Raw genomic sequence first — 24,574 nt, forward strand, 5'->3', positions numbered from 1 at the left:
ACTTAAATCCACTTTTTGGAATGCATAGCGTCCCCACAATATCACACTGATTTGTTTCCATTGCAGTACGCTGTCACTCCTTTCATGTTCTCACAAAGCAAATAACAAATTCCTGAAAATTCCAGCCAGGAATAAAGTCAGACTCCTCTTGTGAGTGTCTGGCTGGTGCAGAGATTTCACTGGTCAAGAGTTCAAAGGGCTAATTATTAGCTGCATGCCACTGCCATGCAGCGCTTGTTGATTTAATGACGGACTCCCTTCCCTTGCCCCATAATTTGAACACTGCCTAGAATGGAGAAATAGGTTCATTCAGTGTCTCTGCTTAAGCTATGCCCCCACAACTTGTGACCCACTTAGACCACTGCAGTCCCGGATTGGCAGGAAAATCGGGGGGAGGGGGGCTGCTGAATACCTGGCAGGCTGCTGTTTGTGGCTATAGTGAGTTGCAATCATCTTGGCCTCAATTTGTGCAGGCCTGGCAGTGAGCTGAAGAAAATGCCCATTTTACTCTCAGTGTAATATCACAGAGATCTCCGTTTTAAAAATAATTCAGTCCCCAGTTCTTAGATTGCAAGGTTGCTTCAGTGTAATTTGACTGTTCTGTCATGCATGGTCAGGAGTAAATAAGGTGGCATCAGAAGACACAAGCCTAAATCTCAGCTCATTTTCTTTGACTTTCTGCATCTTGGTTCTCTCAGGCTAAGAAAATGCTCTTACTGATATCACTATGAGCTTATTTCTCTCTCCTGACCCTGGCTGTTACCTTTTATTTTGTTTTTGTTTTTTAAAGCCCTCTTTATTTAAAGTCTGTTTCCCCTTCAGAACGTATAAATCTTTCGCCTTTTACTGCAACATTCATTTTTCTACAAGTTTAGCTATTTGGAATGTTAAGGATAGAAAGACAGATAGCTAGATAATGGGAAGAATTGGCTGGTTCCTCTTGCAGATGAAGGGTAATGCAAGTGATAAAAATGGGTGGGATGCTTATTTGTGCGTCCAGTTCCCTTTTTCCAACCTATGCTAAATAATTCGCAAGAGGCAAATAGGGAATGCCTTCAGAAATATGCTGCTTGTATGTTGGGTCAGCTTTTAAGTAATTAACTGGGTGTATGGTTCTCTCTCCCCCCCCCCCCCAATTTTGCAGAGGACCGTTTCTTGACAACCTTGTCAAGCCAAAGCTCCACAAGCTCATCCCTTCTCCAGCTCCCTACCCCTCCGGAAGTCGTGTCAGACCAGCTGACAGGAGGCACCTCCTTTGCCAATGCGCAGCAGTCAGAAGCAGACATCGCTAGCGGCTCGGAAGGTACCATCCTCAGTAGTGCCTTTGTTCTGCTTCCCCGTCCCCTCCTGCCGGCTGAACCACGTAACCAAAAGTGCATTTATTCAATGAATTATCTTCATGGTAGGCTTGGCATTTCTTCCTTTAGCATATGCCCTTTCTACGTGAGCAAAAATTGGGTGTTAAGGAGGGATTGTACCTCTGGGAGTTTCAGTCCAGCATCACTGAGAGTTTTGCCATTTTCAGCATTCAGGTTTGTAGGCTTATGCCTTCTTTTTTTCAGAACTGCAGAGATTTTTAGACCTGTACATTTTGTTCACGTTGACACAAGCACCAGGCTATCAAAGTCCCCGAGATTGATTTTTGGCACCGTGAGCTATATTAAAATCATACTGATCTCTTTGCAATCGTCTTGCTAGAAGCAGTGGCCTTACTGGATAATTAATAGTTGAACCAATCAATACAATAGAGATAACAGGCGACTTTTGAACGTCCCCAGAATAAGCAAATCTTGGAACTCTGGTGTTTTAACAATATTGAGAGATGTATGGCTTATTATTATTCCAGATGTCTTTGATGGGCATTTGCTGGGGTCCACAGACAGCCAGGTGAAAGAAAAGTCCACCATGAAAGCTATCCTAGCTAATCTGTTACCTGGAAATAGCTACAGTCCCATCCCATCTCCTTTGTAAGTAAAATCAACTCTACTTAGGAGCAAGTGCACCCTGTATTTTTCCAGGTAGCCGAATTTTGCTGTCTTGACTGTGTTGCTTGTGGTTGGGTGCAGGGCTGCTTATCTTTATACATTTGATTGTTGGGTGTGTGAAATGATGTTCATAAGCATTCCTATGGAGTAATAGTCAGAGGTAGCCAATTGAATGCTCTTAGGCCAAGTTTAGTGCAGATATGACTGCGTATTGGCCCCTACTAACAGCCGCTAAAAGGTCTCCTTTATTACACACACACACACACACGCACACACACACACCACACTTTCATACAAAAATGTCACGAGGTGGAAAAGAAACTAAAAATACAAAGGATTGGCAAAGGATCTCAGGTTTGAAAGGCCTTCAGTACAGTCCGATGGTTCTTATAGCTAGTTTAAGAAGGGTTGAAAAGCTGCCCTGCTTGCATATTTTCTGCAGCCTTCCTCTGCAAAAGGCTGCACACTCTTCTGGGTAGTTAACAACACCCACGAAACACAATCAGCATAAAAACAGTAATCAAAACACACATCCATCTGTAACATGAATAGAAATATATATATATATATATATATATGTAGCAAACCGTTACAATTTGACAATTCAGCTCTACTCCAGTTATGTTGCTACAGCCTGAACAAAGAAAAGTTTATTTATCAGCTATCTTTTTGGCTGGCAGATCTGCTAATGTAGAATTGCTTGTTCTTGAACGTATAATATATTATAGCTTGATCTGTTGTGTTCTCAATGCAGTGAGCCTGACAAGCATTACTTAATGTATGAGCATGAACGTGTCCCTATTGCCGTCTGTGAAAAGGAACCAAGTTCCATCATAGCCTTTGCTCTCAGGTATGTTGGTTTGTTACGTTTTGGTTTACAGCGTCTTATTCTTCTTACCTCCACGTTTGGGAAATGAAATGCTTCCTCCTCTGTATGTATCCTTTCATCTGTAAAGAGGAATATTGCTAAGATCCACCCTATTTTAGAGACTCGTAGTAGTATATTAGGTACATTAGCAGGTGAGGCTGATGGACCTCTTTCCTTTGACACTTAGCCAAGCCTGAGCATTTTCCATAAACACCCCGTGACCTTTTGATGGCTGGCTTTATGTCAAGTGACTTTTGCATGCTTTAAAGAGTGGGGTTTTTGATGTTCGTTTGACAGGTGTGCGTGTGTAAAAAAGCTTGAACGTTTTTGATGAGGCAAGCTAAAAGTAAAACCAGTAACACTTTTACATGCAGTTAGGGCCTCCAGAGACACAGCACTAGCAGAAGCTCTTAATTGTGTCTTAACTAAGCAGTTAAAAATACTGTTTGCTTCTTTCCTTCCTCCATAGACCTTTGCCTCCCGAGTATCTAGGCCCTTATCACTTCAGGTTGAATGAGGCTCACCCACCCCTAATAAACTCTTCCCCCCCCCCATTGAAAACTAGCATGCCAGGAAACAGTCTCATTAAACCTCTCTGACAGGCCCATTTTTTATATGGAGGCTCTGCAATGGAGCATTGCACCTCAAGAGCCCTCACCTGCAATCTGAAATGACACAGCCCAGACACAAGTGTGCTTCTAGCTCAGGAGGCAAACCTATGTCCTCTTGTCTTTGCCTGCCACACTTTGAGCTGCGTTGGACAGTTGGTATAACGCATCATATTTGCTTTACTCTTCAGCTGTAAGGAATACAGAAATGCCTTAGATGAATTATCCAAAGTGTCTCTGAAGAGCAATCCTGAAGAGGCACTCCAAACTAACAGGTGAGACAGTCTTCTATCTATCCACTTGCAGCGCATTGATGTAGCGCAGAAAGTCCCCTGACACCGTTCGGATTTACTAGAAACTTCACTTTTTGTTCAGTGTTACATGGTCAGCAGGCAGTGTGCTGAGCTTCATTGTGAGCAGGGTTTCATAGAATCATAGAATCGTAGAGTTGGAAGAGACCACAAGGGCCATCCAGTCCAACCCCCTGCCGAGCAGGAAACACCATCAAAGCATTCTTGACATATGCCTGTCAAGCCTCTGCTTAAAGACCTCCAAAGAAGGACACTCTACCACACTCCTTGGCAGCAAATTCCACTGCCGAACAGCTCTTACTGTCAGGAAGTTCTTCCTAATGTTTAGGTGGAATCTTCTTTCTTGTAGTTTGAATCCATTGCTCCGTGTCCGCTTCTCTGGGTTTCTTCACAGCCACATTTTTCAACAACAACAACAACAATTTATTATTTATACCCTGCCCATCTGGCTGGGTTTCCCCAGCCACTCTGGGCAGCTCCCAACAGAATATTAAAAACACAGCAACACATCAAACATTAAACAATTCCCTAAACAGGGCTGCCTTCAGATGTCTTCTAAAAGTCAGATAGTTGTTTATTTCCTTGACATCTGGTGGGAGGGTGTTCACAGGGCAGGCGCCACCACCGAGAAGGCCCTCTGCCTGGTTCCCTGTAACTTCACTTCTTGCAGTGAGGGAACTGCCAGAAAGGCCCTCGACGCTGGACCTCAGTGTCCGGGCTGAATGATGGTTGTGGAGACGCTCCTTCAGGTATCCTGGGCCGAGGCCGTTGAGGGCTTTAAAGGCCAGCACCAGCACTTTAAATTGTGCTTGGAAACGTACTGAAAGACCATACTGTTACATGGTCTTGGTGGCCACTCCCAGTCACCAGTCTAGTTGCTGCATTCTGGATTAATTGTAGTTTCCGGGTCACCCTCAAAGGTAGCCCCATGTAGAGCTCATTGCAGTAGTCCAAGCGGGAGATAATCTACATCTTATCACAGCAGATGAAGTGCGTCCAAGGACATGAGTTTGGCATTGCTAAACCCAATGTTCTCTCTATCAGTTCAGTATGGTTTTGGTGCCTGTCTCTGGCTCTTCAGGGCACCCACCACATGAAGCTTGAGATTAAATCATTGAAGCTTATCTGCCTATCGACAGCCATTTCTTAGCTGAACCTCCAGTTTCAGAGGCAGCCTCCTCCTGAATGCCACTTGCCAAGAGGGCAAACAAAGGGAACATTTTTGCTTTTGTGCTCTCCTTGTGAGCTTTGCAGAAGCACCCAGCTGGCTGCTGTTATGAAGATGGGTGGGTGGGGAGAATGTGGGGTTTTATGAAACCTTGGTCTAATTCAGAAGGGCTCTGAATTAGAACTTTTGCCATGACCTCGGAGACTGGAAGCTGCTGGTGAAGACTGTTCCTTCTTACAAGCAATGACAATGTGGTTGTATTGACATCAGCTGTACTGTAAAAACATAGTGAACTAAAATGCTTTTTTTTCTGCCCTGCCCCCCCCCCAGTCTGTCTGAAAGTAGAGCGAAGAACAGCAGTCCAGTTCGACTACCTGAGACGAATATGGGGCAGTCAAGCCAAACAGCTGAGGCAGAGCAGCGTAAGAATTTAAATTGTTTGTGGTGTCGTGTTTTTAATTTGGAGGTGCAAAGTGTGTAGCTACAGGAATTGATGGTTTAGCAAAGAAAACCAAATATTGAAAATCAAATCTCAGCATATGCTAGCTGAGGCATGCCTAACCTTTTATTATTATGCTGTACCAAACTTGCAGTGCTTACAAATCGTAATATTGATGTGAAAAATCCACCTATTGCTAGCTGTGTCCAAGTAATTTTTCGTGCAGACACCGCTGTGGTGTTTGGTCTTCAGCATCGTGATGATGAATGAGTTCAGCAACAGTTAAATGAAAAATAGTTGCTGACTTGAGTTTCAATACAATTCTTTGAAAGAATAGAAGATCCTGAAAGCCTTTTAAGACAGGGGTTTTTTTTGGTGGGGGGAGTGCTCTTTTAAGAAGCTAGGAAATTTCCTGTTCACTGCAGAGTGGATTCTTAGCTTAATGACATGGTGGATTTTTCAACTCCTTTGCCATACAGCTGCTTCTGGGGTAGCTGCTTTCTCCCAACACTGGATTAGGGTAGAAGACTCCAACAAGTCTAGTGTGGGTCATAGGGGCTCACTGGTTTTATGACAGCCATTTCCCTCATATGCTGTCTATTCCAGAGCTAGTTTCTGTGGGTGGCTTTGAGGTAGGGCTGCCACATGTCACCAGTCATATAGATTAACTGGTGAAAAATCTTTTGATTCCAAAGAGATGCTGGTGAGAGATTGGCGGTAGGTTTTTAAGTACAAGTTCTACTTAACTTGAACCACAGGTAGCAGGTGACATCTTAGAACGATCTTCTAGCCATCATGAAATTTATCCAAACATTAAGCCCGTCTACCCACCTGTTACTTAGTTCCGCTAGATCTAGTCCAGTCTTTTAGGTATTTGGACTGGTATTTGAAATGTGTTTTTCACACCTGCGTTGTGAAAAAGCCACTTCCTTGGCTTACTTAGCTACAGATGATTATATCTCATCTCATGTCTCTGCTGGGTAACAACACACACACACACACACACACACACACACACACACACACACTTTTCCTAAGGCCCACAATGCCTTTAAGAGCAAAAGACTTTCCCCCAACAATTCTGCAAAGAGCCTTTTGCAACAACCTAGATAAGCTGGAAGTCTTGGATGGGCTTAGGCTGGCCTCATTTGGCTTTGTGATGGAATGAATGAGGAGTGGGCTGCACCAAACGTTTTGTCCTTACTTTGGTTATAGCAAAGAAGCCATATGGAGTTCTGTCCTTCTTCCGTGGTACAGGAGGGAAGAGCCCTGAACTCTCTTCTCAGAAAAAGGAGACCTTGCGGGGAGCAGACAGTGCCTACTATCAGGTTGGGCAGACAGGCAAAGAAGGGGGAGAGAACCAAAGTGCAGAGGCGCAAGGTACAAAGTTTTAAGTCTTCTTCTCATTTGCACTTCCTTAAACGGACCCTTCATCTTCTGCAAATGACATTATAGTTCCCTTTTCTCAAGATGGGGAGGGAATCAGCTTTAAAAGTAAAACAAAATACAAGGTTGACACCCCTGAACCCTGAAATGTGCTGAATCTCTTGAATAATTTGTTGAATTAATTAATGATGTATGGCAGAGTATGTTGTAGCAGCAATCCCACTGGCTCTCATTCCTTGATATCTTTTCACATTCCCCCCCCCCAATTTTGACTTTTGTTGCATCTAGCAACAGTGTTCAGTTTCAGGTTTGGGAAAAGGTCATTGTGTCTTTTTGCTGGAGAAAAATAGGGCCTCTGTTGACCTGCAAGAACAACTGAAAGGTTGCATCCCTGGTCCCATTTTCTGTTTGCTCTTTTAGATGAAGCAGATGGAGGTGATGCACAAAAGAAACAGCTGGGAAATCCACATGTTGAACTCCGTAAGTAGGAATCTGTTTTGGAGCCAGAATGGAGAGCGGGGAGCACAGAGGCAGACGCGTGGTTTCCTCTGACAAGTCCCTTGTTGATCAGAATTACAGGTTCACTCTCTAATCTTGAATGTATTCCATGGAACCGAGTTCCACAAATACCTGAAAGGGAGCAGGGCCATGTCTAAATACATTACGACCACATTCACTCCATGCATTTAAAGCACTGTGGTACCACTTTAAATAGCCATGGCTTCCTGCAAAGAATCCTGGGAAATGTAGTTTGTTAAGGGTGCTAAGCAGGGCTGGTCCAATACGTTTTGGCACCTGAGGCTAACCATGAAACGGCGCACATAGTCCAGCCGGGGAAGAGGCGGTGAGTGAAGATCTACACCCGGAACAAGGGTGAGAGGAGGTCAGCAGTGCCTCCTGTTGCCCAAAAGGCCTCTGTAAAGGCCCATCCTGGTGCTAAGAGTTGTTAGGAGACTGCTGTTGCCCTCTTAGAGCTGCAGTTACCAATGCAGTTTAACAATGAATCCCTCCATGCAAGAAACACTGGGAATTGTAGCTCTGTGAGCAGAACAGCTCACAACCGCCTTAGCAAGCTACAGTTCCCAGAATTCTTTGGGGAGAAGCCATGACTGTTTAAAATGGCATCATAGTGCTTTAAATTTATGGTGTGGATGTGGCCTGCTTGGTCAAGAAGTTGATTATTTTTGCCACTTGCAAACTAAGCATAGCTCTGTAAGACATCCCTTGCTTATGCACCAATGCTGTTTATTCCCAGTGGCATCTCAGAATCAGAAGACCGAGGTGTATTCTAAACTAGCAACAGACTTTGCTCGGGACTTGCTGTCGCATTCTTGAGTCAGCCAGAACTGCTCACTATCCAAGTGAAAGATGTGTCTTGTCATCTTGGCTTTCCATATGGGGGTTGATAATATGATTCTGTGACCCGAGAAGTCTTAAGTTTTTATTGCTTTTAAGATGCACACATCTCACTGCATTGGGCTATCTGAATAGAGATCTGCATTCAGATATTTTTGCTGCCTTATCACGAAGGCTCAGAGCAAGCTTTTACACTTAGATATTTGTGTTGCTTGGCATGCCAAATAATTGAATAAACTCCAACCGCTACAATGCAGCCTCAATAAAATGCTTTTGCTGCAGTCTCGGAAAATGTTACTAGGAGACATTTCTACAGTTGTGATGCTCCTGAAGATGTGTTGTGGCATGCCATTGTCATATAAACTATCTAGACCTGAAGATTGTGGTAGAATGTAGTGACTGAACCAAAGATCCAGCTGCACAAGTGGCAGATTCTGGTCCAGAGGGACATGAGGTCATCCAGTGGAGGGTTCCGCAGATTCTCCAGATGTGTAAGAGAATCTGCCACCAACTGGAGTAGGCAAGGTTAGGGTGGGGGAATGTAAGGATTTTGAAAAGAGGAGACCTTAGATATGGGTGAGCATCTCTTCTAGGAAATGAATCTTTCATGGCCTCTCTGCCTCTGTGTTTTTCCACAGAATTCTCTGATGCCAATGCCAAGTTCTACTGCCGGATTTACTACGCGGGAGAGTTCCATAAAATGCGTGAAGTGATACTTGGGAGCAGCGAAGAAGATTTCATCCGTTCCCTCTCTCACTCTCTGCCCTGGCAGGCCCGGGGAGGCAAATCTGGAGCTGCTTTTTATGTGACTGAAGGTAAGTGACTGTCTTCTTCACTTGTCCCTTTGCATAAATGTTTGCTCTTGTATTTTATTCCACGTGGATGAATCGTGCAAGGTATAATGAGGTTGAGGGTACGTTTTTTGATATGTGACCTGTGAAAGGGTAAAAGAGTACTAGGAAATAATTTATAATGAATTGAAAAAAATGTTTAAAAGCACTTTTTTAAAAAAAACCAAAAAAACAAACAGTGTATGTTGGCGATAATTCAGATGGACATTCCCAGGTGTCAAAAAAAGGTTATTTATGTATGCCACTACTGCGGTCCGTGTTTCGTTAGCCCAAAAATGGAAAATGAGCGTGGTTCCAACCAAAAAATATTGGCAATTTAAACTAGTGGAATTTGCGCAGCTTGCGGACCTAACTCGTAGAATAAGAAAACAAAAAGAGCATACATTTAAAGAAGATTGGGAAATGTTTATTGAATATATGGGGAGAAATTGTGTACTTTTGAAAACGTGGGCAGCATTAAGATAAATTCAACAGTGTAAATAAGTTTTGATGGATGTAATAATGGAATACTGAATGGTCTAGTTTATATAAAATATGCTGGGATTTGTGTTATGCAAAATGAACCATGGAAAGAGAAGAAGGGAAATGTGGTGGAGTCTCCTTCTTTGGAGGTCTTTAAGCAGAGGCTTGACAGACATATGTCAAGAATGCTTTGATGGTGTTTCCTGCTTGGCAGGGGGTTGGATTGGATGGCCCTTGTGGTCTCTTCCAACTCTATGATTCTATGATTTTATGATTGATATTTTAAGGTTGTTTAAGTGAATATTTTAAATTGTAAAACAGAACATTTAATAAAAATTATATTTTTTTAAAAAAAAGAATTGTGCAAAGTCAGTACATTCTGAGCCAGCTCTCTGCTAACATCCCAACTACCTAAAACTGAAAGTTGGTTTCAGAACTATAGTTTTTACACGGAACTGGGCTTTAGATGGTGATTCGTGAAAGGGCCGGACAATTTTGCATAGTGATATTTGGTTGTTTTAAAAGTACATAATGCATCAATGCACATTCTCCTCTAGATGACCGATTTATCTTGAAGCAGATGCCTCGCCTTGAAGTCCAGTCCTTTCTAGACTTCGCCCCACACTATTTCATGTACATGACTAACGCGGTTCAGCAAAAGGTAAGAGGCACAAAGTGTTCTCCCCTGGCTTTAATCTTGATAGTTGCTGCCTGGCTTTAAGTACGGCTCCCATCATTCCTAACTGTTTGCCATGGCGGTCGGAGATGATGGAGGGCAAAACCGATCTAGAGAAACTGGCCACATTCACTTCCTGCAGATCCTTCCTTGCCCATATCCCTACCCCACGCTGTACATATTTAGGTACATTTCATTTGAGAGCTGAAACGGGAGCAACTTTTCACTCAGCTAATCAACTGTCTCCTCTATCTCAGAAGCCAACAGCTTTGGCCAAGATTCTTGGGGTTTACCGGATTGGTTATAAGAACTCTCAGAACAACACGGAGAAGAAGCTTGACCTGTTGGTCATGGAAAACCTCTTCTATGGCAGAAAGATGGCTCAGGTGAGAAAAGGCTCACTGGCAAAGTGGCAAGCTTGCCCCTGCGTTGGCCTGTTGGGAATTCTTGCATTAGGAGAGTCGGCAAAGCTGCTGGTAGCAGTTGGTTACACATGGAGCTGTTCTGCACTTGCCTGCACTATTTGCATTGGACTTTGTCCGTCTTCCTCCTCCAAAGGTTTTACGCCAGTCACTTGGCTTTGGGAGCCAGCCATGCCTCCTCTGTGCCATGTCACAGCATTGTGACCTCCAACATGCACATGTGCGTACGTGAAATAAGTCCTTGTTTCATGAAAGCAGGCACAGCTGCATAGTTCCAGGGGAAAATATCTCTTCTTCCCCCCGCCCCTCGCAAGCAATTCTCTGTCCTTAACATGAAAGCCGCTTCTGACCCTGAGGACAGCGAAACAAACAACACATATTGGTTGCTAGTAGTAGCCGGGATTCTGCATTTCCTTCCAAATGCCTATTCTGATTTCCTTAAACTTCAGTTCGTGGCAGCCACCATATTCCCTCCCTCCCTCTCCACACACACACACACACACACACACACACATTTTATATTTTTTATGAAATTAAAATAGCAGTGGCTTGAATTGTTGAAGGGAGGAGAGGAATTTCCCTGCTCTTCTGTCAGATCCTTTCTGTCAGCAGCCACCCAAAATACTTAGTGGATGCCAGACTTGGAATTACCATGAGAAATGGTTATTTCTCTGCTCTTTTTCGTCTTGTGGCTGGAAGACCAGAGGCTGCTGGCATTACTTTTTAAGTCCCATGTTCATGCATCTGTAGCTGTGCAGAGGTTTGACCATGGTGTGCAGCTGCTGGGATTCTCCAGAGGTTTGACTTCACCCTCGGAGGCACACTCCATTGTCTCTCGAGGCAAATGGATGCCAACAGGGCGCTACCCACTCTGATACTGAGGGAAAGCAGTTTGAGGTGCTAGTTTGGAGACTTGCGATAATATCGATAATAGCAGCAGACCTACTAATAGACATTAATTTTTTAAATGAATTTCTCAATAAAATAATTACGTGTAACAAACCTTTCTATTTTTTTCTGATTTAGGTAGTCAGGAGTTAGGGGCTCTTCCTTTACAGTGGAACCTCGGTTTACGAACACAATTGGTTCCAGAAGTCTGTTCATAAACCGAAGTGTTCGTAAACCGAAGTGAACTTTCCCATTGAAAGTAATGGGAAGTTGATTAATCCGTTCTAGACGAGGAATAACACCCCCTAGAACGGATTAACCGCTTTGCTCCGATGCCTTCGCGGAGGCCGGGGAGCGTTTCCGCGACTGGGCTGTGCAGCCGCGAAAGCAGTCCCCGGCAACCGGAAGCCGGGGACCGCTTTCGCAGCTGCACAGCCCAGTCGCGGAAACGCTCCCCGGCCTCTGGAAGGCATCGGAGCGAAGTCCCGGCTCCGATGCCTTCCGGAGGCTGGGGAGCGCCGCAAAAGTGCTCCCCGGCCTCCGCAAAGGCATCGGAGCGAAGCCGCTCCGATGCCTTCCAGAGGCCGGGGAGCGTTTCCGCGACTGGGCTGTGCAGCTGCGAAAGCGGTCCCCGGCCTCCGGAAGGCATCGGAGCGAAGTCCCGGCTCCGATGCCTTCCGGAGGCTGGGGCTTCGCTCTGATGCCTTTCCGGAGGCCGGGGAGCACTTTTGTGACTGCAGCCCAGTCACGGAAACGCTCCCCGGCCTCCGCAAAGGCATCGGAGCGAAGCCCAGCCTCCCCGAAGGTATCCGACGCTCCAATGCCTTTGGGGAGGTTTGGCCTTTGCTCCGATGCCTTCGGGGAGGCCGGGCCTTCGCTGCGGGCCTCCAGGAGGCATCGGAGCGAAGGCCCGGCCTCCCCGAAGGCATCGGACGCTCAGTAGACCTCCGGCACCTCGGTTTACTAACTTCCGGGTTAGGATAGTTCGTAAACCGAAAGTTCGTAAACCGAGGTGTTCGTAAACTGAGGTACCACTGTATTAAGTTAACCAACTGCTGTTGCCCTAGGAGTGCTGCCATTCCGAGACAGTGTTATAAACTGAGATATGAAAGCTAAGTGGCACCTTAAACATAGGTTATGGGCACAACAAGAGAATGTCTAGGCACAATTTTTTTAATAGCAAGAATACAAAGCTGAAAATGTGAACTGCAGCTAAAATATTATGCTCATTTTTCACATGGTCTAGTTCTTCCCCTGCCCAACCCCCTAATATTCTTAAGAAGGTCTCTTCTCCAGTCTTCAGAGACTAACTGGAAGTGGGGAGAGAGAAGAAGGCCCTCTTTCCTTCCACTCTTCAGTTTTAATCCGAAATCTTAGGTGCAGTACTGCGCCTAGAGCTCAGAAACTGCTTGCGCCAATCAAATCTCCTGTCACAAAATGCGCCTAGAACAGTGGGAGTTTCAAATGTTATTCTGAGAGAAGTCATTTCAAACTCCCCTGTCACAGTAAACGACAGTTTCTAGTTTACTATGAACACACAGATTGCCACCTGCTTTGCTCTTCCCTGGCAGCCAAGGTTTGTTCTTGGCTTACTAAGCCTTTTTTGGAGCGAGACAAGACACTTTTCCTGTTGAGACCCAGCACTGAGCCAAGCACCATGGTTTGACGCTCCTGCTCACAGTGGGGGAGGAGCAAAACAGGAGGCACCTTGCTGGATAAACCATAACCTGCTGTCTCTTTTGCTGCTAGGTTTTTGACCTGAAAGGCTCCTTACGGAACAGGAATGTGAAGACGGACACGGGGAAAGAGAGCTGTGATGTTGTTCTGCTGGATGAAAACCTCTTGAAGCTTGTGCGGGACAACCCCTTGTACATCCGTTCTCACTCCAAGGCCGTGCTCAAGGCTTCCATCCACAGTGATTCCCATTTCCTTTCCAGCCATCTCATCATTGATTATTCTCTTCTTGTGGGCCGGGATGATACCACTGACGAACTTGTGGTTGGGATTATTGGTACGTAGCCGTTCGACCCAAAAAAAACCGTGGGTTGGCTGCCCATGCGAGAAGAACTTCCCATCATTTAGGTACCACTTGGGGCTGCCTGGATGTGGCAGCCGCTCCACACAGCAGACTCTGATCCCATGCACACCATACAATTAAACCACACCACTTCCTCGAAAGAATTCTGGGAACTGTAGTGTGGTCACAGTGCTGGGAACTGTAGCATAGCCCTGTGAGTTCCCGGGATTCCCAGGAATATGCCACATTCCCCTGGCGCATCAAGGTGATGAGCTTTAAAAAGATACTGGTGAATAGCATTGCAGAAGGTGCGGGGAGAAGGTGCCATATAGGCAGAAGGAACTGTGAAAGGGTAAAGACTTAATGGAACTGATTCTGTGGAGCATCAAAACCTCTGTAGCTAACCCATGCTACTTATCTTTTTGTTACAGATTACATTCGCACATTTACTTGGGACAAAAAGCTTGAGATGGTGGTTAAGTCAACAGGCATTTTAGGAGGACAAGGTGAGTCTTAATTCTTATCTATCAATACATACACTGTGATTTGTCCATCTCCCCCCCCCCCCCGGCCTCTTATTCCAGTTCTCCTGTGAGTATAAATATGCAGGCATATATATTTGAATGCCAAATACTAAATAACCCTTTAAGTATTACATTCTTAAGGGTAAGATTTAAGGGCCTGAATTTATTTTTATTTTTCCATTAAGAATAAAGATTCCTAGTTCTTCCACCAGTACCAGTTTTGGTGTTCAAAACCACTTTGGTGTCGTTGTTTGGAAATCAGGGGTCCATGTCATTTCACCAGATTACTGAGGAGGGGGAGCAAGAGGCCCAGACCCATTACTCTTTGTCCTTTCCCCTCCCCCCCCAAAAAAGGAGGAAAAAAGATGTGGGCTCCAGAGAGGTCATGTGAATGAAATAGAAGGAAAGTTGGGATATGGGAGTTGAGGGTTCGATTAAGGGTTCCCATACCCCCCCGCCCTCCACACATAATTTGCACGCTCATCCAGGTCCTTTACTTTAAATGTTGACTTGGGAACATTAATCAAAACAGTTTGGAGGATACCATAGACCTCCTTTCTTGGCCTGGGGGGCGGGGGGGATTTGCTTATTATAATTTGTTCCTTGGCTAGCCCTAAATACTTCCTTGGAAGTCTCGCCCAGTCAATGTGACATCATATCCTTTGAGCAGAAGCATAGTGCTTTGAAATGTCATGCTGCTAAAAATGGTTGGATACTTAGCTCTGTTTGATAAAGGTAAAGGTAAAGGGGCCCCTGACCATCAGGTCCAGTCGTGTCCGACTCTGGGGTTGCGGCGCTCATCTCGCTCTATAGGCCGAGGGAGCCGGTGTTTGTCCGCAGACCGCTTCCGGGTCATGTGTCCAGCATGACAAAGCTGCTTCTGGCGAATCAGAGCAGCACACGGAAACGCCGTTTACCTTCCCGCCAGAGCGATCCCTATTTATCTACTTGCACTTTGATGTGCTTTCGAACTGCTAGGTGGGCAGGAGCTGGGACCGAGCAACAGGAGCTCACCCCATTGCAGGGATTCGAACCGCCGATCTTCTGATCAGCAAGCCCTAGACTCTGTGGTTTAACCCACAGTGTTTGATAGAGATGGCAATTATGTAAAGCACAGGAGGTATTCCTTAGGCATGGCCGTTGCCTGTAGCCTAAGAATAAATATGGTCCCAGTTGTCAGGTTTACCACAAAATATGTGCTTATACAGAATAATTAATATGATATGATTGGATCGTTAAAGTGAAAAAATTAATAAAAATTATTTATAAAATAAAATGTGCTTATACGTTCTCTAAATGGGGTGGGGAGCAGAGAGGGAATAATCCTCTGGGGTTTTTGCCCTGCCAATGTGGATTAACAGTCCTCATAACAAGAGGTCTTGCGTTTCGCAGGCCCCTTGTAAAATAGAATCTGAAGACTGGGCGGTACTGAACATTTTGCACTAGCGCAATAGGATTCCCCCTCTCTCCATCACCACATCTGCTCCAGAGGGAAAACCCAGAACAGATTGGGGGGGGAATGTTCTGCAATCCCCCACTGGGATACAACCCATAATTTGTGACGTATATGAAAGTTTAGTTATTCCTAAAGTTACCTAAAGTTAATTTCTAAGACAATTTTTTCTCTACCGTGAATTAGGTAAGATGCCAACGGTAGTATCTCCAGAACTGTACCGGACGAGGTTTTGTGAAGCAATGGACAAGTATTTTTTGATGGTGCCAGATCACTGGACAGGGCTGGGCCTGAACTGCTAAGGTAAGGCACCTCCTCGGGGCATGGGATGGGACGCCGCCTTCTAATTAATTAGTAAAGAACTCGAGCGAAGGCTGTCCTTCCACACGTCCAGCCCCCAACTCAGTGTCTTCAATAGCAGCTAAAAGATCTTCAGCCACTGCCTGCAGAAACTGGCGTATCAAAAGAAGCAGGCCTGCACTTTTGGTGCTGGAATGTTAACGCAAAAGGCCGGAGGAGAGTCTTCAGAATCTGAGCGGGACTCTTATCTTTGGAAAGACAAAGGTGCTCCCATCAAATGCATTGGCCCCAAACGAAGCCAGGATGAGCCTTCCACAGATTACGGTCAATCCCATTGGAGTTCCTGATGACGTCTTACACAGAAGGCTCTCGCACCACAGAATAAAGTGTCTTAATAGGAAACAACAGTGGGCATGTTGGCCCCAAATCAGACTGTTGCAGCTTGTTGCAGTGAGGATATTACAGTGTCTTTAAAAAGCATCACAATCATGAGGAGCTCTGTACATCTCTTACGAATGCCGCTGCTGTCATGAGGGTTGGTTTTCTGTTAAGCGTTATTATTGTGTGTTCTCTCTGTTATGCACTGATGTCATTTTGCAGGTTTCCAATGAGCAGTATCAGAGGATTTTATCAGCGTTCCACTCCCATCATCTGAAGCCTTGCTTTTCTTTTAATGGTGTCAAACTTCCAGGCAGTCAAAAATTTTTACTAAAGGGCAGCTTCAGTAATGGCAGCTTGGATTTTAGCGTACAGCGGTAAATAGAACTGCCCTCTTTTCAAATGAAATACACTAGCAAAATAAATTTTCTCCAGAAGATGGTCCTTGTCTAGCTACTGCATTTGTATATTGAAAAGACCTTCTCCCCAATCCACGAGGTACACTTGGTTGTTTTTCGTTAGTACTCCCCCTCCCCCCTTTAAATGGCTGCCTTAAAGAATCAAGTCTGTAGTGTCCGTTCTCCCTGGTTTGGTTTTGTTTTTCATTTCAGCACCATTTTGTAGAACATAATAGGTCTCTCTACTGAGCACACACAGGTTGTATAAACAAACAGCTGAACTTAGATGGTGTGAGTCAGCCATAGGTATGTGGAGATTGGGGTGTTTTTGCTACCTGAGAATAAGCACTTATGATTAGTTGTTTTGTTTTGTTTTTTTGTAAATATGAAACATTTACTTTACTTTTTACATAATAACGGCCAGTAAAAATAAGGGTGTGTTGTAGTTAAGGAGGCACGGCTGTCATTGTCTCTGAACCTTAATGATTGTCTGGAATATTGGTTTGAGTACAGATTGTATGCAATGGCTGAGATTAGTTTATCTTTAGAGTCCCTCTTCTCCCTGCAGCAGGATTCCTCAAACCAAGGATGGAGAGGATTTTGGTCCTCCAGATCTTGTTCCCCTATGACCCCATCCGCTCCAGCTGGCATGGCCAGTGCTCAACCACATTGGGAGTTGTTGTCCCAGCATCCTCTGGGTTTCCCAACCCTTTGGCTACCAACCATTATGAGTGAAAAGTCTATGGCCATAATCTGCCGCACTGCTGCGTTACCTCCCTGCAAAAACCTCCCACTCAATATATGTGACCCCCTGTATCATGTAAAGTGGGTAGAGTTCTCTGTTGAAAGCCAAGAAGACATCTTAAAAGCACATCCATTAAGCCAGCCAGGCATATAGGGTGAGAACGTTGACCTCTGTACATCAGTTAGGAGTTTAGTTCTGGCTTAGCTTGACAGTGAAAGCACAGAGCTGTCATATCTGGGGCTAGCCTGTTACAGCCTTCCCCAAACTGGTCTGCCCCAGATGTTCTGCACTTCCAACACCCATCAGAACCCAGCCAGCATGGCCAATATTCAGGGAGTTGTAGTCCAAAACTCTGGAGGGCATCAGATTGGGGAATTGTGTGGGTTTTCAGTGTACACCTTGGAGGAATGGTTCAACTCTTAATTTGATTTCCAGCCGTTGTATTATTTTGCTTTGTTCAAGTCTGCGGTTGTATGACCTTATATATGAAACCTGATAACCAGTTTCAGTAAATGAGTATTGTAGTTGAGCTTCGGCCACTTTTACATTCCCTATTTCTCTGCTGACCTTCAGCTTTGAGTGCTATGAAAACATTCCTTAATTAAGAAAGATGCTGTCATCCATCCGAGTCTCTAGATTAATTAGCAGTATTAACACAAAGCCGGAATAAATTTTAAATTTGGGGTTGACTTGCTGCTTGAGTTTTCAAGAACAAAGTGGCCTTCGGGGGGGGGGGGGAGCTGCTTCCAAAATAGTTTTGGTAACTGGCAGGTTTATATGCTATAACTATGGTTTGTTATGGGGTATGTCTCACAAGGGCCAGGCTGTGCGTTGCAGGACAGTTTATTTCATTCATATTTTGATCCTGTTCATATGAGAAGCTCCGGAAGGCTGTGGTATGCTTTTGCTCTCAGAGCTGGGCTGGTAGAAAACTATTTGAACTGATGGAGGGCTGCAAGTTGAGTTGAGTTGAGTTGGAAAGGCATGGCTTTGTCATCTCCCACCCTCTGCATGCTCCATTTCATGTAGAAAAGATTCTACGTCATATGTGAATAGAGCAGAAATGTGTACAAATGATGTCTCGTCTGCTTAATGCTGACCAAGTCAGGTGTGTGTTGCTATTGGCTTAGTGGTTGTGCTGAAGAATCAAATGGCAAGTGCTTTGAGGGCAGGAGGAAGAAGGCAAGCTTCCTTTGATTGCAAAGGCAGGGATATGGCATGTGAGAGGCACTTGATCTAATCACATTGACTTAACCAATGAAAAGCATTTTCACCAGCTCTTCCCGTGTCTAAAAATGTGTGCCAGTTACAACCAGGGCAACTTGCTCTGAGAGAAGAGCAGGATTCCTGGAGCATTTCCCCATTTCCATGATCTTATCCTGACAAGTAACATACTGCTGGTTGTTCGGATGCTGCCTTCGGATAGAGCATTTGTGGGTGTTCAATGGATTTCTTAAAATGCATAGTGAGAGAGAGATTGAGAGGCCTGGTCTGCACAAACAACAGAATGTGATGGTGGAATCCTGAAATAGTATCACCTCAGACTGAAGATGAGATGGTGGCGGTCTAACTTCACAGCATGTCCATGTTAAAAAAAAAAAAAACACCCTGCAGGGAGAAAACGTAACACGCCAAGGAAAGAGGTCCAGCTCATCTTCTCTCCCCGGTGTAATGGGTTTTTTATTTACATACATTGAAAACGTGATCCCTGACCTATAGCATTGTTCACTCTGTTGTATGCATAAGCAGACACTTGCACACAGAGTCTGTAATGAATATCTCTCTAGGACGAAGGTTGGTAACTAGCACAATCATTGCCGGCTAAGGATGGACAAGCAGCTGAAACTTGACAGCCTCTTTTTGTAACGTTCACTAAGAAGTGATGGGCTGGGGTTTTGTATCATCATAGGAACATACTAAAATCAAAGCAGCTGAGTTTGGCTAGGTTAGCTTAGCTTTTTTCTAAATTGGCCTTTCCATTTCAAGTTCTCCAATACTGACCATCTGCATTTCCTATATGTAGAGTGTTCTTAAATAGTTCCTTTTACACATTTAACTTCTATTGCTGCAAGGAACAGGCCTGAAACTTTTAGTGCCAAGCACCTGAAACTTGGTGGGTTATTATGAAATTCCTGGCCTGGTTTTTTTTTTGGGGGGGGGGGGGTAAAAAATCAGGTGCTAGCACAGCAGTATTTTCTAGAAGCATTTATGTTGTACAGTGTTCATGTTTTGGACAGTGCAATAGGTTCCTTTTAATCTTGCCATGTGGATTCCACATATGACTCCGTAAGAGTAAATAACCGTCTACAACTTACTGAGCAGATGTGTTCTGTTAATTGCTGTTTTGTTCGGGGAAATAAGAATGGGCCATTTGATTTTGTTGGAGTTTTTTTGGCCTTTTAATGTTATTGTCTGTATAGTTCAGTCTGTAAATGGCAGGCCATGCTTCTCTGGAATGTACAGAAAATGGCATTGTACTGTATATGAACAGTTGAGGCCAGGGGGAATGTTGCATTGTGTTAAGATGCCACAAAATAAAATGGGGAAGGAGTAGAATCAATACCGCACACTAGTTGTAAACTATACCGAAAGCACTTATTTAATGTATCATAATGTATATATTTGTACCCTACGTTGGTTATGGATGTATTTTTATGATATTGTCATGCTAAACTAATTATGTTGGCTCTTTCATTTACTAAATTGTACATAGACAGAAAATAAAGAGTACCTACTGTATGTACCTTGCTGCTTTTATTTCATTACAGTCTCAGTGTGACAATATGCTTCAGATAGATGGGATTTGGCTTAACTCCTGGGGTGCGAGAACCTGAGTTGTTTGTACAGTCATACCTCCACTTACGTATCCCTCTGGATACGTAAACTTCAGGATGCAAATGCGGCAAACCCGGAAGTATTTTTCCAGGTTTCACCGCATGCGCAGAAGCGCAAAACTGCACCACACACATGCGCAGAAGCGATCCTCCGGTTGCGAATTCCTCGGGATGCGGCCGGACCTCCGGAACAGATCCCGTTTGCAACCGGAGGTACCACTGTATTAACCAGAATGCAGTATTCATTTTTTTAAAATGTACACTTGTAGTTTGTGTGGATGCTGACAGGTACTGTACAGACATGTTAAAATATGAGTCAGTTACTTCTGAGAAAAGTATTTACAGAATGCTTTAAAATGTCAAAATGTATTTCCGTTTGACAGCGAATATGAAGCAGACAGTGATGGTAGCTATAATAAAAACACATGTCAAAATCTTTCTAAGAATCTAGCCTTAAGTGCTTTCCTGACACAAAGTTAATTTTAACTGGTGAAATGATGCATTAAGCCAACCTTCTCCAGTCTGGTGGGAATTGTATTCCAAAACATCTGGAGAGGGCACCAGGTTGGTGAATCCTATATTAGGCATTAGTATACAGACCTCAAATCTATTTTTCTCTAGTATCTATGACAAAAGCAAAGGACACTTGAATTTCACAATCTGTTGCCACCAGCGATGCCATTTCACCCTCTTGTTCTGGCAATCCTTTGTCCCTATTTTTCTCTGAAGTCTTTGTGTCCTCTTTAATTCCACCTTCCATTTCATCCATTCTCTGGTCCGCTTTCATTCACCATTTCATCTGTCTGAGCTCTGATCACTTTTATTTGCTCATCAAACATTTGCTGAAGGATGCCCACAGTCGATGGAACATCCCAACAATGTATTTGCCATACCAAACGCTCTTGATCCTACTAACATTTCACTCTCTGCCTTAAGATCGACTCTGGTGAACAAAGCAAGGGATGTTTGAAGAACTCCATTGCAGATGTGTGGGAAGGCACTACGTCACCCATTATATTTTATACTGTTTTCTTTCATTTCTGTGGTCAAATGTGTAAACATATTCTGGAAATTTACATATTTTTAATGTAAATGTTCATGCATCTGTATGGATTGTTTATGCCACCGGCTCATTTTCTGGACAGCTCACCACTGAGTTTTAGGACTTGACAGTCGATGTTGCCGTAGCTCAGGCACCCCCAAACTTCGGCCCTCCAGATGTTTTGGGCTACAATTCCCATCATCCCTGACCACTGGTCCTGTTAGCTAGGGGATCATGGGAGTTGTAGGCCAAAACATCTGGAGGGCCACAGTTTGGGGATGCCTGCCATAGCTGCATGCTGTTCACTAATGTGCAAATGTCGAAGTGCCAGGTAATTCTGAGCCATGATTTCCAGAAAAAAACTGTGCTTTGATGCTGGGCATTTGATACTTGGAGCCATTCACATGTCTGCAAACTAGCATATTGAATATATAAGTGGATTCTTTCTAATTTACTTTTCTTTGGTGTGCACTAAAAACCCTAACCATTACAGTGGACACATGGGTTACGTTACCTTTGGGTAACGTAACCTTCAGGTTGCAAACGCAGCAAACCCAGAAGTGGATTTGCCGCACACGCAGAAGTTGCTCTGTGCGCCTTGCGTATGCAGAGAAGTGCTCTACGGCACCGCGTGCATGTGCAGAACAAGCGCCTCCAGTTACGAAGATTTCGGGATACGGTTGGGCCTCCGGAACGGATCCTGTTCAAAACCAGAGGTACCACTGTGTATTACAAAATCTCAACTTTTCCATTCTGCCATTAACATATCTTAAGTCTTGGTGACTGTAATGAAAAATCATTTAAAAAATAATATTGCATCAACATTGGAAACAAAAAGCCAGTGGGAGTTTTGTTTACAGACAACTGCTCTAGGGTTCCTAAAGTGGATTTCGAAACAATTGTGGGGAACCTTTGACTCTCCAGATGTTGCTGAACTACAACTCCCAGCAAGCCCCCAAAAGTATGGTCAATGACCAGGGATGATGGGAATTGTAGTTCAGCAACATCCGGTGGGCCCCATACCTGTTTTAAAAGAATTATATGGACCTTGGTGCAGGGACAGAATTGAACAGCAGCATCTCTTTTCAGCCTCAGGCTATAGGATGTAAAGTCTACTGCCAAGATCTGTCCAAAAGGATCCCCATTTTGACTAAAGACCCAAGTACATTGTGGCAGTTTTGTGCACACTTGTACTCTAATTCGCTTCCTCTTCACAGCTGCCTCTGAGCTCTTTTCCCAAGGTCAAGGAGCAGCATAAATGGACCAAGAGTTTTCCATTTTACCTTGAATATGCTTGAGGGTGACCTTTCTTTTCACTTGAATTAGGAAGATTTTCAGGGAAACACGGTATATGTATTCAAAAGCCTCTGATATTGCTTGATCTAAAATACCATTGTCACTCCAAAGTCAAAATCAGAGCCTAGGAAACTTTGCATGCCACCCCTCTGGAAATTCATGTTACAGACACCTTTGAAGTTTGCAGAGACGTCTGCATTAAACATTCATCTTTTGCATTAATAAGGAGTCAACCTTCTGTTGGAATGTATGCCACTAATTAGTTGAATCTATAATGATCTTTCCATCTTAAGAGGTTGGCTTGCCGTTGAAGCAGGGAAATAATTTTACCTAGAGGTAGGAGAAGATTATGACAAAAAAAAAGGAGGTAAGAGCCTTGTGGGTGAAAGGCTTATCGAGTCTGGCATTCTTATTTCCCACTGTGATCCAAAAGATGCCTCTAGGAAATTGGGGGCTAGGCAATATCACTCTCCCTGCTTGCACTTCCAAGCAGCAGGTATTCAGAGGCCCATGGTCTCTCTTTGTGATAACCATCATGCCCAGAAGCCATTGAGTCTTATTCTCCATGGATCTGCCTAATCGCCTTTTAAAATAATCTGGCGGCCATTGCTACATCTTTGTGGTCACAAATTTCAACTTAACCGTGTTGTGAGGAGATGTACAGCACTTCCTGTCCTAGATCTCCCAACAATTCAGCTTTATTGGATGACTATCCTTTTTCCAGGGACCCAGGTGGTGCTGTGGGTTAAACCACTGAGCCTAGGGCTTGCTGATCAGAAGCTTGGCGGTTCGAATCCCTGTGACGGGGTGAGCTCCCGTTGCTCAGTCCCAGCTCCTGCCAACCTAGCAGTTCGAAAGCACGTCAAAATGCAAGTAGATAAATAGGGAAGGTAAACGGCGTTTCCGTGTGCTGCTCTGGTTCGCCAGAAGCGGCTTTGTCATGCTGGCCACATGACCTGGAAGCTGTACACCGGCTCCCTCGGCCAATAATGCAAGATGAGCGCGCAACCCCAGAATAAAAAAAATTCCTTCAGTAGCACCTTAAAGACCAACTAAGTTTTTATTTTGGTATGAGCTTTCGTGTGCATGCACACGAAAGCTCATACCAAAATAAAAACTTAGTTGGTCTTTAAGGTGCTACTGAAGGAATTTTTTTTATTTTACTTCGATCCAGACCAACACGGCTACCTACCTGTAGCGCAACCCCAGAGTCGGTCATGACTGGACCTAATGGTCAGGGGGCCCTTTACCTTTATCCTTTTTCCAGACCATACATAATTTAAGACTTTATGATGCCCTTCCCTGCTTTTTTCCCGAAACTAAGAAGTTCTCTCTCTTTTTGAAATATTTTTATTTTATTTTACAAACAAAAAGTTACAACAATACCAAATAGATAACCATATATTGAGATTTCTCTGAATCTCCCGACTTCCCAGTCCTCCCCTCCATGGGTCCAATTGTCAACATCTTCATCTACATATTATTTCAGAATCCATGTATTGTATCTCTTCATATTAACCACAGTGTTGGTTACATTACAAGTGTTATTAAAATCATGCTAATGCTTTTATCTCTTTACAGTGGTCTCCTAGGTAAATTGTAATTCCCCCCCCCAATTCTTTCTTAAAGTTTTTGTCATCTTGGTTCCTGAGCTTTTCCGGTCAGTTTTGCCATTTCAGCGTACTCCCAACAGTTTAATTTGCCAATCCTCTTTGATAGGGACTTTGTCTTCTTTCCAGCTTTGGGCTAATAAAATCCATGCGACTGTTGTCACGTACATAAGTCTTTTCTGTTCCTTTGGTATGTCGGTACCTATAATTCCTAATAATAAAGCTTATGGTGTGTGTGTGTGTTTTTTTACAAAAGTTATTTTAAACATTTTTTTCAGTTAATTATATATCATTTCCTAGAATGCTTTTATTACCTTACATGATCACCACATATGATAAAAGGTACCTTCTTTCTCTTTACATTTCCAGCAAGTATTTGTACTTGTCTTATACATTTTTGCTAGCTTAAAAGGTAAAGGTAAAGGGACGCCTGACAGTTAAGTCCAGTCACGAACAACTCTGGGGTTGCGGCGCTCATCTCGCTTTACAGGCCAAGGGAGCCGACGTTTGTCCAATCCACCAACAGTTTGTCTGGGTCATGTGGCCAGCATGACTAA

General features: G+C 44.1%; 1 protein-coding gene across 4 annotated transcripts in view; it reads left to right on the plus strand.

The window, feature by feature from the left end:
- Positions 1-19,974, plus strand: part of PIKFYVE (phosphoinositide kinase, FYVE-type zinc finger containing) — an 84,292-nt gene extending 64,318 nt beyond the window's left edge. For all 4 annotated transcript variants that reach the window (XM_035138322.2, XM_035138340.2, XM_035138332.2 and 1 more), the window contains 13 exons: positions 1,145-1,303; positions 1,847-1,967; positions 2,740-2,835; positions 3,653-3,736; positions 5,271-5,362; positions 6,595-6,759; positions 7,186-7,245; positions 8,760-8,936; positions 9,992-10,095; positions 10,368-10,496; positions 13,170-13,431; positions 13,869-13,943; positions 15,601-19,974. In XM_035138322.2, coding sequence (XP_034994213.2) covers positions 1,145-1,303; positions 1,847-1,967; positions 2,740-2,835; positions 3,653-3,736; positions 5,271-5,362; positions 6,595-6,759; positions 7,186-7,245; positions 8,760-8,936; positions 9,992-10,095; positions 10,368-10,496; positions 13,170-13,431; positions 13,869-13,943; positions 15,601-15,716 — 1,640 coding nt within the window. In that variant the 3' untranslated portion in view covers positions 15,717-19,974. The remainder of the gene's footprint in view (positions 1-1,144; positions 1,304-1,846; positions 1,968-2,739; positions 2,836-3,652; positions 3,737-5,270; positions 5,363-6,594; positions 6,760-7,185; positions 7,246-8,759; positions 8,937-9,991; positions 10,096-10,367; positions 10,497-13,169; positions 13,432-13,868; positions 13,944-15,600) is intronic.
- Positions 19,975-24,574: the final 4,600 nt, after the last annotated feature.

This window comes from Zootoca vivipara, chromosome 1, assembly GCF_963506605.1.
Source record: "Zootoca vivipara chromosome 1, rZooViv1.1, whole genome shotgun sequence".
NCBI classification, from domain to species: Eukaryota; Metazoa; Chordata; class Lepidosauria; order Squamata; family Lacertidae; genus Zootoca; species Zootoca vivipara.